The sequence below is a fragment of the Mustelus asterias genome, chromosome 17 (genome assembly GCF_964213995.1).
Source record: "Mustelus asterias chromosome 17, sMusAst1.hap1.1, whole genome shotgun sequence".
Classification (NCBI taxonomy): Eukaryota; Metazoa; Chordata; class Chondrichthyes; order Carcharhiniformes; family Triakidae; genus Mustelus; species Mustelus asterias.
Window position 1 is genome coordinate 12,539,149 of NC_135817.1, and position 14,780 is coordinate 12,553,928.

Below are 14,780 nucleotides of genomic sequence, written 5' to 3' on the forward strand. Positions count from 1 at the left end.
ACTCCTCAACCATATCAGCCCCATTTCTGCTCTCACTTCTTCCTCCCCCTCACATAACCACAGCAGCATTCCCCTTATTCTCATTTTCCACCCCACCAACCTCCACATTCAACAGATCATACTCCACTATATTTGCCACCTCCAGTGCGATGTCACCACCAAAAACATCTTCCTCTCCCCTCTCAGTCTTCCGAAGGGACTGTTCCCTTCACAACACTCTGGTCCAGTCTTCCATCACTTTGAAAGCTACCCTTCCCTTCCCAAGGCACCTTTCCATGCAAGTGCAGGAGATGCAACACCAGCCGTTTTATCTCCTCCCTTCCCACTGTCCAGGGCACCAAACTCTTCTTTCATGTGAAGAAGCAGTGATTTACTTATACTTTCAATTTAGTATCCTGTTGTCACACATCGGGTGATCGTTTTGGTGAACAGCTGCATTTAGTACCCAAGCATGTCTGTGAGCCCCTTTAAATCTCCATTCTATTCTTACTCTGGCCTCTCTGTCCTCGGTTGCTACAAGTTCAGACGAAGCTCAACAGAAGGGGTGGGGAGTTGCACTACTGGTCAAGGAGAATATCATAGCTGTACTCTGGGAGGACACCTCGGAGGACTCATACAGCGAGGCAATATGGGTAGAGCTCAGGAATAGGAAAGGTGTAGTCACAATGTTGGGGGTTTACTACAGGCCACCCAACTGCCAGCGGGAGATTGAGGAACAGATATGTAGGCAGATTTTGGCAAAGTGTATAAGTAACAGGGTTGTTGTGGTGGGAGATTTTAATTTCCCCTATATTGACTGGGACTCACTTAGTGCTAGGGGCGTAGATGGGGCAAAGTTTGTAAGGAGCATCCAGGAGGGCTTCCTGAAACAGTATGTAGATAGTCCAACTAGGGAAGGGGCCATACTGGACCTGGTATTGGGGAATGAGCCCAGCCAGGTGGTCGATTTTTCAGGAGGGGAACAGTTCGGGAACAGTGACCACAATTCAGTAAGCTTTAAGGTACTGATGGATAAAGATAAGTGTAGTCCTCAAGTGAAGGTGCTAAATTGAGGGAAGGCTAATTACAACAATATCAGGCAGGAACTGAAGAATGTAGATTGGAGGCAGATGTTTGAGGGCAAATCAACATCTGGCATGTGGGAGGCTTTCAAGTGTAAGTTGATAGAGATTCAGGACCAGCACATTCCTGTAAGGAAGAAGGATAAGTATGGCAAGTTTTGGGAACCTTGGATAACGAGAGATATTGTGAGCCCAGTCAAAGAGAAAAAGGAAGCATTTGTCAAAGCTAGGAAGCTGGGAACACACGAAGCAAGTGTGGAGTATAAGGAAAGTAGAAAGAAACTTAAACAAGGAGTAAGAAGGGCTAAAAGAGGTCATGAAAAAGCATTGGCCAGCAGGATTAAGGAAAATCCCAAGGCTTTTTATACTTATCTAAAGAGCAAGAGGGTAGCCAGGGAGAGAGCTGGCCCACTCAAGGACAAGGGAGGGAATCTATGCATGGAGTCAGAGGAAATGGGCGAGGTATTGAATGAGTACTTTGCATCAGTATTCACCAAAGAGAAGGACTTGATGGATGAAGAATCTGAGAAAGGATGTGTAGATAGTTTGAGCCATGTTGAGATCAAAAAGGTGGTGGTATTGGGGTTCTTGAGAAACATTAAGGTAGACAAGTCCCCAGGGCCTGATGGGATATACCTCAGAATACTGAGAGAGGCAAGGGAGGAAATTGCTGGGGCCTTGAGAGAAATCTTTGTATCCTCACTGGCCACAGGGGAGGTCATGATCTGGAGATGCCGGCTGTCGATATGCGCGATCTTCTTGCAGATTCTCTCCACTTGGAGCTGGCAGTTTGCGGTGTCGATGGTAGTCATGATGTGGAGATGCCGGCGTTTGCAGTGTCGATGGGGAGGTCCCAGAGGATTGGAGAATAGCCAATGTTTAAGAAGGGTAGCAAGAATAATCCAGGTAATTACAGGCCGGTGAGCCTTACATCAGTGATAGAGAAATTATTGGAGAGGATTCTTCGAGACAGGATTTATTCCCACTTGGAAATAAGTGGAAGTATTAGTGAGAGGCAACATGGTTTTGTGAAGGGGAGGTCGTGTTTCACAAACTTGATCGAGTTTTTCGAGGAAGTGATGAAGATGATTGATGAGGGTAGGGCAGTAGATGTTGTCTACATGGACTTCAGTAAGGCCTTTGACAAGGTCCCTCATGGCAGACTGGTGCAGAAGGCGAAGTCGCATGGGATCAGAGGTGAGCTGGCAAGGTGGATACAAAACTGGCTCGGTCAAAGAAGGCTGTCCTGTCTGGAGACAATACATATCTCTTTAACCTGTCTTAATGCTCTCTCCACTCACATTGTTTGTACCTTTAAGACTTGATTAGTTGTAAGTATTCGCATTCCAACCATTATTCTGTAAATTGAGTTTGTGTCTTTATATGCCCTGTTTGTGAACAGAATTCGCACTCACCTGAAGAAGGAGGAGCTTAAGGCTCCGAAAGCTTGTGGCTTTTGCTACCAAATAAACCTGTTGGACTTTAACCTGGTGTTGTTAAACTTCTTACTGTCGGTCAAAGAAGACAGAGGGTAGCAGTGGAAGGGTGCGTTTCTGAATGGAGAGCTGTGACAAGTGGTGTTCCTCAGGGATCAGTGCTGGGACCTTTGCTGTTTGTAATATATATATATATATATATATATATAAATGATTTGGAGGAAAATGTAACTGGATTGATTAGTAAGTTTGCGGACAACACAAAGGTTGGTGGATTTGTGGATAGCGATGAGGACCATCAGAGGATACAGCAAGATATAGATCAGTTGGAGACTTGGGTGGAGAGATGGCAGATGGAGTTTAATCCGGACAAATGTGAGGTAATGCATTTTGGAAGGTCGAATACAGAAAGGAAATATACAGTAAATGGCAGAACCCTTCAGAGTACTGATAGGCAAAGGGATCTGGGTGTACAGGTACACAAGTCACTGAAAGTGACAATGCAGGTGGAGAAGGTAGTCAAGAAGGCATACGGCATGCTTGCCTTCATCGGCCGGGGTATTGAGTTTAAAAATTGGCAAGTCATGTTGCAGCTTTATAGAACCTTAGTTAGGCCGCACTTGGAATATAGTGTTCAATTCTGGTCGCCACACTACCAGAAAGATGTGGAGACTTTGGAGAGGGTATAGAAAAGATTTACCAGGATGTTGCCTGGTATGGAGGGCATTGTCTATGAGGAGAGGTTGGAGAAACTTGGTTTGTTCTCACTGGAGCGACGGAGGCTGAGGGGAGACCTGATAGAAGTCTGCAAGATTATGAGAGACATGGACAGAGTGGATAGTCAGAAGCTTTTTCCCAGGGTGGAAGAGTCAATTACTAGAGGGCATAGGTTCAAGGTGCGAGGGGCAAGGTTTAAAGGAGATGTACGAGGCAGATGTTTTACACAGAATAGTGAGTGCCTGGAACTCATTGCCGGGGAGGTAGCAGAAGCAGATACGGTAGTGACAAGTACATGAATAAGATGGGAATAAAGGGATATGGTCCCTGGAAGGGTAGGGGGTTTTAGTTAAGTCGGGCAGCAAGGCTGGTGCAGGCTTGGAGGGCCGAAGGGCCTGTTCCTGTGCTGTAATTTTCTTTGTTCTTTGTAGAAGCTCGAGGAACTGAGTTGTTGGATTGTTGGTGGATTAGGCAATTTACTGTCTTCTCAGTAGAGGAGGGAAGCATCCTGGAGGGTAGAAGCAGCCACCCTGAACTCACTAATGGTATTTAAATTAAATCAATCCTATGCTAATAGGCTTCACACCCTTTTTAGGTGCGAAGCCGTTCTCGCTGGCAAAACAAAGTTGGGAAGATAAAAAACTGACTTGCACCCCTCGCATGCTATCTTCCCAGCTCACCACACTGAATGACTGGCGCAGCAAGCCAGTAAGACCGCGTACTAGTCTTTGTTACTTAATCACATCCTGTAGATTATTGCTCCTTTTGGATGCACTTTAAAGGTGAAACAATGTAAGATAATGGTAAATGTTGCAACCTTTTTCAAAAAAATGGTTCAATTATCTGATAAATTTAGGGTCTTTCATTAAGGTGGAAATTTTAAGAAGCTTTGCTAGTCTTGATTCTTAAAAATCTCATCCTGTTTTCAAATTCTTCTATATCCTTCCATAGCCATATCCTGTTTATGTATATATTAAGAGCAAGAAGGTAGCAAAAGAAAAAGAGTAGGCCCACTCAAGGACAATGGGGTGAAGTTATGCGTGGAACCACAGGAAGTGAGTGAAATCCTTAATGAGTACTTTGTATTGGTATTCATCAAGGAGAAGGACGTGACAGATGTTGAGGTCAGGGATAAGTGTGTGAACACTCTAGAGAATGTCAATATATCGAAGGAGGAAGTTTTGGGTATCCTAAATTGCATTAAGGCAGAATAGTTCCCGGAGCCAGATGGGATCTATCCCAGGTTGCTGCGGGAGGCAAGGGGAAAAATAGTCGGGGCTTTAACAGATATCTTCACATCCTCTTTGACCACAGGCGAGGTTCCAGAGGACTGGAGAATCCTTGGCACTTTCAGCAACTCCACCAATCTTCTTGTCATCAAACTTACTAATCAGACCACCCACATTTTCCTCCAGATCAAAAATGTCAGATGAGTTTAATCTGGACAAATGCGAGGTGATGCATTTTGAAGGATCAACTTTAGGTGTGAATTATACTGTAAATGACAGAACCCTTAGGAATATTAGCATAGAGGGTTCTGGGTGTGCAGGTCCACAGTTCCCTAAAAGTGGCAACTCAGGTGACCAAGGTGATTAAGAAGACATTTGGCATGCTTGCCTTCATCAGCCGAGACACTGAGTACAGGAGTTGGGAAATCATGTTGCAGCTATATAAACTTTGGTTTGGCCGCATTTGGAGTATTGCGTGCAGTTCTGGTCACCACATTATCAGAAGGACATGGGAGCTTCAGAGAGAGTGCAAAGGAAGTTCACCAGGATGTTGCCTGGTATTGAGGGCGTTGACTATGAGGAGAGGTTGAATAAACTAGGATTGTTTTTGCTGAAAAGATGGAGGCAGGGTGGCTCTTCAGAGGCTTTTTCCAAGGGTGGAAGTGTCATTTACAAAGGGACACAGGTTCAAGGTGAGAGGGGGAAAGTTTAAGGGAGATGTATGGGGAAGTTTTTCACCCAGAGAGTGGTGGTTGCCTGGAATATGCTGCCAAAGGATGTGGTGGAAGCAGTCACATTAGCAACATTTAAGAGGCATCTGGATGGGGACATGAATAGGGAGGAAATAGAGCGATATGGACCAAGTAAGGGCAGAAGGTTCTTTTTTAGTTAGGGCATCATAAGCACAGGCTTGGAGGACTGAAGGGCCTATTCCTTTGCTGTACCGTTCTATCCCTGTAATCTTCTCCAAGGTCTTTGTGCTCCTCTAATTCGGGTCTCTTGTGCATTCCCCATTTTAATTGCTCTACTATTGGGAAGCACACCTTTATTTGCCCAGGTACCAAGCTCTGCAATACCCTCCCTACATGTCTCTGCCTCACTATTTTCCTTCAAGACACTCCTTAAAACCAACAGAAAGCTTTTGGTCTAATCAGATGTAATGATCACCCATTGTAACTCGGTGTACTACTTTGGCCAGGATTTAACCTACTTGTTCTTGTACTCTATGCCTCTATTGTTAAGCCTTAAATACTGTAAGCTTTATTAACCGCTCTTTCAATCTAATAGTCACCTTCAATGATTTGTGCACAGATACACCCAGGTTCTTCAATTCCTATACTCACTTTAGAATTGTACCCTATATTTTATATTGTCTCTCATTCTTCCTATTAAAATGAAACACTTCAGACATATCTGCATTAAATTTGTGAACTGTGAAGAGGATAGAGTAGAAATTCAAAAGGACATTGACTGGTTGGTAGAATGTTCGCACAAGTGACAGATGAAATTTAATGCAGAGAAGTGTGAAGTGATTCATCTACATATACTGTCTACAAATTCTTATTTCCTCTCATCAGTATAGAATAGAATTGTACAGCGCAAAGGGAGGCTACTAGACCTACTTTTCTGAGTCACCTCTTTGAAAGAACTATCCAGTTTGTCTCACCCGCCTCTCTTTCCCCATAGCCCTGCAAATTTTAAATTATCAATTATTTATCAAATTCCCTTTCAAAAGTTACAATGCATCTGTTTCTGCTTACCTTTCGTGCCATGCATTCCAGGTTGCAACAACCTGTAGCAAAAAAACAATTCTCAAGCCCCTTCTGTTTTTTCTCCAATCTGTTTTTTCTTAAATCTGCGCCCTCTAATTAGAGACTGTTCTGTCAGTAAAAATGTTTCTCCTCATGTATCGCAAAGCACTCCCTAACATTGGATATCTCTATTGAATCTCCCCTTAACAATTTAAGCCCTAATGATAACAATTCCAACTTCTCCAGTCTGTCCAGATAACTGAAGTTCCTCACCCCTGTGATCATTAATGGGTTAATGATACTAAGTATATTTTCGTGTATGCTGCTCATTTATAAACTCAAATCTCCAAATTAAATTGCAAACTACCTATGTAAACTTGTCATGCTTAATTACACCCTCCTGCCATTGGTGGTGCTGCAAAGCCTCAATTTTGTACTTTGCAGTTTTCCAACCTATCCTGCAGACTAACTCCAGTGCACATCCAAATCTGTTCCTTTGCTTCTGTAAATTCCTGTAAGTTGTATTTCTAATTACTCTTAATTGTGCAAAATCAAATTTGATTTGAAGGCAAGGACAGAATACACGACTTCAAAATGGGAATAAAATTACCTTTAATAATAACCTCTAAACCCTCTTCACCCAAAATTGGATATTGGTCTTTATTCTCCATGCAATATTACAAGAACTCAAGTTGTAAACTTGTAAAAAGTTCTTCAATGCTGTACGCTGGCAATATTATTGGAAAATATACAATGCCTTCAGAAGAGATATATTCTCTCCACATACTTACGCGGTCTCTGGTCAGCATTTGTGCTCTGTTTTTGTGCACGATTTTGATAACTCCAGGTGGTTGAATCCATGCCTCTCCGTCGACCTGTATTGGGACGCCCTCATCTCCCAAAATGGTGATTTTCACAGACCGACACTGCAGAATATCAGGTCATTTTAATCTTGGTATTTACACATAATCAGACTGTGAAAACTGAGTAATCAGTATTAAGGATTTTAATCAAAAGCTCTTGTCACTGTATCCTTTCCTATGTTTGGTTAACAAAAATCTAATACACATAAAACTAATTTATCTTTTTAAAAAATTCATTTATAGGATGTGGGAGTCACTGGCTATGCCAGTATTTAATATGCATCTCTAATTGCCCTTGAAAACGTAACAGTGAACTGTCTTCTTGAGCTGCTGCAGTCCATGTGGTGTAGGTACATCCACGATGCTGTTAATGAGATCCAGGATTTTAACCCAGAGACAGTGAAGGAACAGTGATATATTTCCAAGTCAGGATGGCGGGTGGCTTGGAGGCGAACTTCTAGGTGATAATGGTCATGAATTTGGAAGGTGCTGTCCAAGGAGATTGGATGAGTTCCTTCAGTGCATCTTGTAGATGGTACACACTACTGTTACTGTGGATCAATGGTGGAGCCCAACCCACCAGTGCAAATGAAGTGCCGAGTGGATGATCCATCCCAGCCTTCTCTGGAGGTCCCCAGCATCAGAGATGCCAGTCTTCAGCCAATTTAATTCCCTCCACGTGGTAGCAAGGAATGGCTGAAGGCACTGGATATTGCATAGACGATGGGCCCTGACAATATTCCAGCAATAGTCCTGAAGACGTGTGCTCCAGAACTTGCCATGCCCCGAGCCAAGTTGTTCTAGTACAAACTACAACACTGGCATTTACCAGGCATTGTGAAAAATTGCCCAGGTATGTCCTCTACACAGTAAACAGGATAAATCCAACCCAGTCAATTACCGCCCCAACATCTACTCTCAATCATCAGTAAAGCAATGGAAGGGGTCATCAATGCTATCAAACGGCATTTGCTCAGCAATAACCTGATCACTGATGCTCATCTTGGGTCCCATCAGGGTCACTCTGCTTCTGACCTCATTATAGCCTTCCTCCAAACATGAACAAAAGAGCTGAACTCCAGAGGTGAGGCAAGAGTGACTCCCTTGACATCAAGGGAGCATTTGATCAAGTGTGGCATCAAGGAGCCCAAGCAAAACTGGAGTCAATGGGAATTAGGGGAAATATTCCATTAGTTGGAAACAAAGGAACATGGTTGTGGTTGTTGGAAGTCAATCACCTCACTTTCAGGACAGGAGTATCAGTGCAGGAGTTCCTCAGGGTAATGTCTTAGGCCCAACCTTCAGCTACTTCATCAATGACCCTCCTTCCATCTTAAAGGTCAGAAGTGGAGATTTTCGCTGATGATTGCACAATGATCAGCACCATTCGCGACACTCAAATACTAAAGCAGTCCACGTCCAAATGCAGCAAACCTGGACAATATCCAGGCTCAGGGTGACAAGTGGCAAATCACATTCATGCCACACAAAAACCAAGCAATGACCATCTCCAATAAGAGAGAATCTAACCATCACTCTTAACATTGCTGTTGCTGAATCCACCCCCCCCCCTCCCCTCCCAATCGACATCCTAGGGCTTACCATTGACAAGAAACTGAATTAGACTAGCCGTACAAATACCATGGCTACAAGAGCAGGGCAGAGACTAGAAATCCTGTGGACAGTAACTACCTCCTCCCTGAGACCTACCACCATCTACAAAGCACAAGTCAGGAGCGTGATGGAATAGCCTTCTGGATGAATGCAATTCCAACCTACCACCAATTTATTATCAGAAGAGAGTTCTAAACTTCTGCCACCCTTTGCAAGTAGAAGAATTTCTCAATTTCAATACTTAATGGTTGGCTCTAATATTTAGACTGTGTCCCCTCGTCTTAGAAGCCCCAACCAGGAAAGATGGGATAGATAAAACATAGAACAGTACAGCACAGAACAGGCCCTTCGGCCCACGATGTTGTGCCGAGCTTTATCTGAAACCAAGATCAAGCTATCCCACTCCCTATCATCCTAGTGTGCTCCATGTGCCTATCCAATAACCGCTTAAATGTTCCTAAAGTGTCTGACTCCACTATCACTGCAGGCAGTCCATTCCACACCCCAACCACTCTCTGCGTAAAGAACTTACCTCAGACATCCTTCCTATATCTCCCACCATGAACCTTATAGATATGCCCCCTTGTAATAGCGCCATCCACCCGAGGAAATAGTCTTTGAACGTTCACTCTATCTATCCCCTTCATCATTTTATAAACCTCTATTAAGTCTCCCCTCAACCTCCTCCGCTCCAGAGAGAACAGCCCTAGCTACCTCAACCTTTCCTCATAAGACCTACCCTCCAAACCAGGCAGCATCCTGGTAAATCTCCTTTGCACTCTTTCCAGCGCTTCCACATCCTTCTTATAGTGAGGTGACCAGAACTGCACACAATATTCCAAATGTGGTCTCACCAAGGTCCTGTACAGTTGCAGCATAACCCCATGGCTCTTAAACTCCAACCCCCTGTTAATAAAAGCTAACATCCTATAGGCCTCCTTCACAGCTCGATCCACTTGAGTGGCAACCTTCAGAGATCTGTGGATATGGACCCCAAGATCTCTCTGTTCCTCCACAGTCTTCAGAACCCTACCTTTGACCCTGTAATCCACATTTAAATTTGTCCTACCAAAATGAATCACCTCACATTTATCAGGGTTAAACTCAATCTGCCATTTTTCAGCCCAGCTTTGCATCCTATCTATGTCTCTTTGCAGTCTACAAGAGCCCTCCACCACATCCACTACTCCACCAATCTTGGTGTCATCAGCAAATTTACTGATCCACCCTTCAGCCCCCTCCTCTTAAACAGAGGAACAACATTCGCCACTCTCCAGTTCTCTGGCACCATCCCCGTGGACAGTGAGGACCCAAAGATCAAAGCCAAAGGCTCTGCAATCTCATCCCTTGCCTCCCAAAGAATCCTAGGATATATTTCATCAGGCCCAGGGGACTTATCAACCTTCAGTTTATTCAAAACTGCCAGGACATCCTCCCTCCGAACATCTACTTCCTCCAGCCTATTAGCCTGTAACACCTTCTCTTCCTCAAAAACATGGCCCCTCTCCTTGGTGAACACTGAAGAAAAATATTCATCCATCACCTCTCCTAACTCTACTTACTCCATACACAAGTTCCCACTACTGTCCTTGACCGGCCCTAACCTCATCCTGGTCATTCTTTTATTCCTCACATAAGAGTAAAAAGCCTTGGGGTTTTCCTTGATCCGACCCGCCAAGGACTTCTCATGCCCCCTCCTAGCTCTCCTAAGCCCTTTTTTCAGCTCATTCCTTGCTAACTTGTAACCCTCAATCGAGCCATCTGAACCTTGTTTCCTCATCCCTACATCTTCCTTTTTGCAAGACATTCCACCTCTTTTGTGGACCATGGTTCCCTCACTTGGCCATTTCCTCCCTGCCTGACAGGGACATACCTATCAAGGACACATAATACTTGTTCCTTGAAAAAGTTCCACTTTTCATTAGTGCCTTTCCCTGACAGTTTCTGTTCCCATCTTATGCCCCCTAATTCTTGCCTAATCGCATCATAATTACCTCTCCCCCAATTATAAACCTTGCCCTGCCGTACGGCCCTATCCCTCTCCTTTGCAATAACAAAAGACACCGAATTGTGGTCACTATCCCCAAAGTGCTCTCCCACAACCAAATCTAACACTTGGCCCGGTTCATTTCCCAGTACCAAATCCAATGTGGCCCCACCTCTTGTCGGCCTATCCACATATTGTGTCAAGAAACCCTCCTGCACACACTGCGCAAAAACTGCCCCATCCTAACTATTTGACCTACAAAGGTTCCAATCAATATTTGGCAAGTTAAAGTCCCCCATGACAACTGCCCTGTGACCTCCACACCTATCCATAATCTGCTTAACAATTTCTTCCTCCACATCTCTATTACTATTTGGGGGCCTATAGTAAACCCCTAACAACGTGACCACTCCTTTCCTATTTCTAACTTCAGCCCATATTACCTCAGTGTGCAGATCCCCCTCGAAGTGCCTTCCCGCAGCCGTTAAACTATCCTTGATTAACAATACCACTCCTCCACCTCTTTTACCAGCTATCAACTATCTAATCCCGTTAGTAGATTGAAAACTTTGATCACATCATCCCTTAACTGTCTAAATTCCAGGGAATACAGTCAATATATCCTTCCTAAGGTGTGATGTCCAGAATTGCGCACAGTAACTTCAGGTGTGGTCTAACCACATAACTGAAACTTGATTTTTATTTGCTTGTGCTCCAGTACTCTGGATACAAGGGCCAGCATTCCATTGGGTTTTGGTTATTTTCTGTACTTGTTCATAGTATTTTAATGATCTGTGTTTCTAGCAAGTAGCCTGTTCTATTCTTTTTAGGTCCAAAGTGGATAACCTTGCATTTACATACATTGAAATCCATTTGCCACAGTTTTGCCTATTTGTTTAATCTATTAATATAGTTGTAATTTTATGCTTCCAACTATACTACTTACAGTGTCATCTATCCTTATGTCAGCAGCAAATCTGGATATGTAGCTTTCTATCTCATTATCTAAACGTTTACTAAACATGGTGATCCTTGCAGAACACTACTTACTGTCCATTATCTCATCTTGTAGTCTCCTACCAATCAATTTCCCACAAAATCCACAGTTCACCAGAGTCGGTTGGTATTAAAATTCCCAAATCATTACAAACAGATGGCAATAAAAATCCTTGTCTGCTTCTCAATACCTAACTGGGGATTTTTTAAAAAAGGACAGAAATAGACAAAATGCACGAGATTCCTGAAACTTGTTAAAGGCAGACTCTAATACCCAAAGAAATTCCATTACACTTGTCTCATCCAAATGGATAATGAGAAACTTAGAAACTTACCATGTTTTTTCGAAGTGTCAGGCTCAGACTGAAAACTGCCATGTAACTTTCCAGCTGCATAAAGCAGTTTTACTTCAAATATTGAGCCTGTGACACCCAATGAATAAAAAAAAGTATTTTACCTTAAGGAGCGAGGTGGTATGTCAGAGGACACAATGTTGGACAGGACTGTTAGATCGGACAGGAATGTTAGATAGGCTGGTCCCACAATCCTTATGCACATGGGGGGGGGGGGCTGGCTGGGGCTGGGGGGGGGGGGGGGGGGGGGGCTGGGGGCTGAGGCTGGGGGGGGGAGGCTGGGGGGGGGAGGCTGGGGGGGGGGGGAGGCTGGGGGGGGGGGGAGGCTGGGGCTGGGGGGGGGGGCTGGGGGGGGGCGGTGGCGGGGGGGGCGGGGGGCAGGGGGGGTGGGGGCGGGCGGGCGGGGGGGGTGCGGGCAGGGGGGGGCAGGGGCGGGGGGGTGCACTCTGCTGATTGAGTTGCTTCTTGTCTTTATACTCAGTGAACTCTTGGAATCATAGAATCCCTACAGTGCAGAAGGAGACCATTTGGCCCATCAAGCCCGGATCGACATCAATCCCACACAGGCCTCATCCCTGCAACCCCATGTATTTACCCTGATAATCCCCCTGACGCTAAGGGGCAATTTAGCATGGTCAATCCACCTAACCTGGACATCTTAGTAAAAGTGTTCCTTGCAAGTCAATGTAATATCCTGATACAACGCTTTGGATGATATCCATTCAACAAGATGCAGAGCTGTTGTTGGCCTTTTGTGTTTTAACCAACTGGATACTGCCATTTTAGCACTTGGTTTACTTTGTGCAATAAGGTGAGATGTGGTAATTTGGGCCCTTTTGCCCTTAAAAGGGACAATCGCCACACTCTCCCACATCAGCAGTCAGCATTACTGCCAGCTGAAATCCTGGCAGCAGCTACAATATTGTAAGAAGTGGAATGTCTGGGAATTGCTACAATCAATGGGGATAAACTGATTAATGTTCGCCACAATGCTGTAAATGTGCCCAAGGGTAATGTATTGACAATTTCATTGCATATAAGTGACCAAAGCAATTCAACTTAAATTGAAGATCAATCTGTTAACCACATTTACAATGCTCCAATAAAGATCAGACAAAGCAGAGAAAAATGTTCTAAAATAACCTAACTGGAATATATTGCTTAAGATGCCTCAGTTTAGGGAAAATCAAAGAAAAGTGAGGGTAAATTGAATAAGCAGTTTCCAAAATAAATAAACAAGTCAATTCATCAGGGAATTAAATAGAAAAAAAATCAAATGATAGAAACCCTGGGGCGAGAGAAGGAGGGGAGGAGTCTGGGAACCATAGAGACATTTGTTAGAATAGCTTTAAAGAGATATTAACAGTGGTCTTAAATGTCAGAGATGATCTCCAATTATATCAAAAAAGTGAGAATGGATCCATTAAACTGAGGACAGCTTTCAGAAAAGAGCGCAAAGGAAAATATGCATTTGGAATATCCTCCAATCAGTAATATGATGTGGAGATGCTGGCGTTGGACTGGGGTGGGCACAGTAAGTCTCACAACACCAGGTTAAAGTCCAACAGATTTATTGGAATTATGAGCTTTTGGAGCACTGCTCCTTCATCAGGCGAGTGTCGGAGTAGCTGATGAAGGAGCAGCACTCCGAAAGCTCGTGATTCCAAATAACCTGTTGGACTTTAACCTGGTGTTGTGAGACTTCTTACTGCAATCAGTAATAGAATGATAAGAATTTCCACAGACTTAGATCATAGCAGAGCCCATGTTTTTCAATGGGCAGAATGGCCATTTCCAAATACTGATACTCTTATGATCAATTGATCTAAACAGCAGATATGCAAATCAGCCAGACCCTTTTTTAAAATTCATTTACGCGATGTGCCCTCCATTTCAAAGAATCAACCACATTGCTGTGGATCTGGAGTCACATGTAGGCAGATTTCCTTCCTTAAAGCAGACGACAGTAGTTTCATGGTCTTGATTAGATGTTTAATTGATCTGCTCTGGGATTTGAATACAGGTCCCCAGATTTTGTCCTGGGTCTCTGGATTACTCGTCCAGTGGCAATACCACTGCACCACTGCCTTTCTCGTGCTGCATGAAGCAAGGGTTCTTTGGTTTAAAACTACCATCAGAGAATAATCTAAAGGTAGACAGAAACAATTATATGACACTTTTATAAAAAAATGAATTAATTTTACAGAATAGTGGATAAGGATAGCATTTATTGCCAGTTTTATTGGCTCTTGTATGACTTTAGTTTAGGTCAGAGGAGCCAGAAATAGGGAAGAGAGTGGTTGGGGTGTGGAATGGACTGCCTGCAGTGATAGTGGAGTCAGACACTTTAGGAACATTTAAGCGGTTATTGGATAGGCACATAGAGCACACCAGGATGATAGGGAGTGGGATAGCTTGATCTTGGTTTCAGATAAAGCTCGGCACAACATCGTGGGCCGAAGGGCCTGTTCTGTGCTGTACTGTTCTATGTTCTATGAAGGTTGAATGCTTGATGTTGATATTCACCTCTGGCTCTGTATGAACCAGAAATCAGTTTCAGTTATTGCCACACTGATCACTGGATGCTCATCAATGGTCAAGGTGTCTGTTAACGGGCGATGAACCTGACATTAACATTGTGATGACCCATTTGCTGGGAAAAAGCCAGTAACATCTTTTGTGTGATGTCTCTTTTAAGAACAAAGTGGGCTGGGATGTATTCTAAAAAAGGATTAATTGGCTTCCTGATTGTGACATCATAAGGTTCCAAGAA

The 14,780-nt window shown here is 43.8% G+C and overlaps 1 protein-coding gene across 2 annotated transcripts in view; it reads right to left on the reverse strand.

Moving 5' to 3' along the window:
• dgkh (diacylglycerol kinase, eta) overlaps positions 1-14,780 on the reverse strand; it is a 545,677-nt gene that overhangs the window by 55,699 nt on the left and 475,198 nt on the right. For both annotated transcript variants that reach the window (XM_078232299.1, XM_078232298.1), the window contains exon 23: positions 6,986-7,120. In XM_078232299.1, coding sequence (XP_078088425.1) covers positions 6,986-7,120 — 135 coding nt within the window. The remainder of the gene's footprint in view (positions 1-6,985; positions 7,121-14,780) is intronic.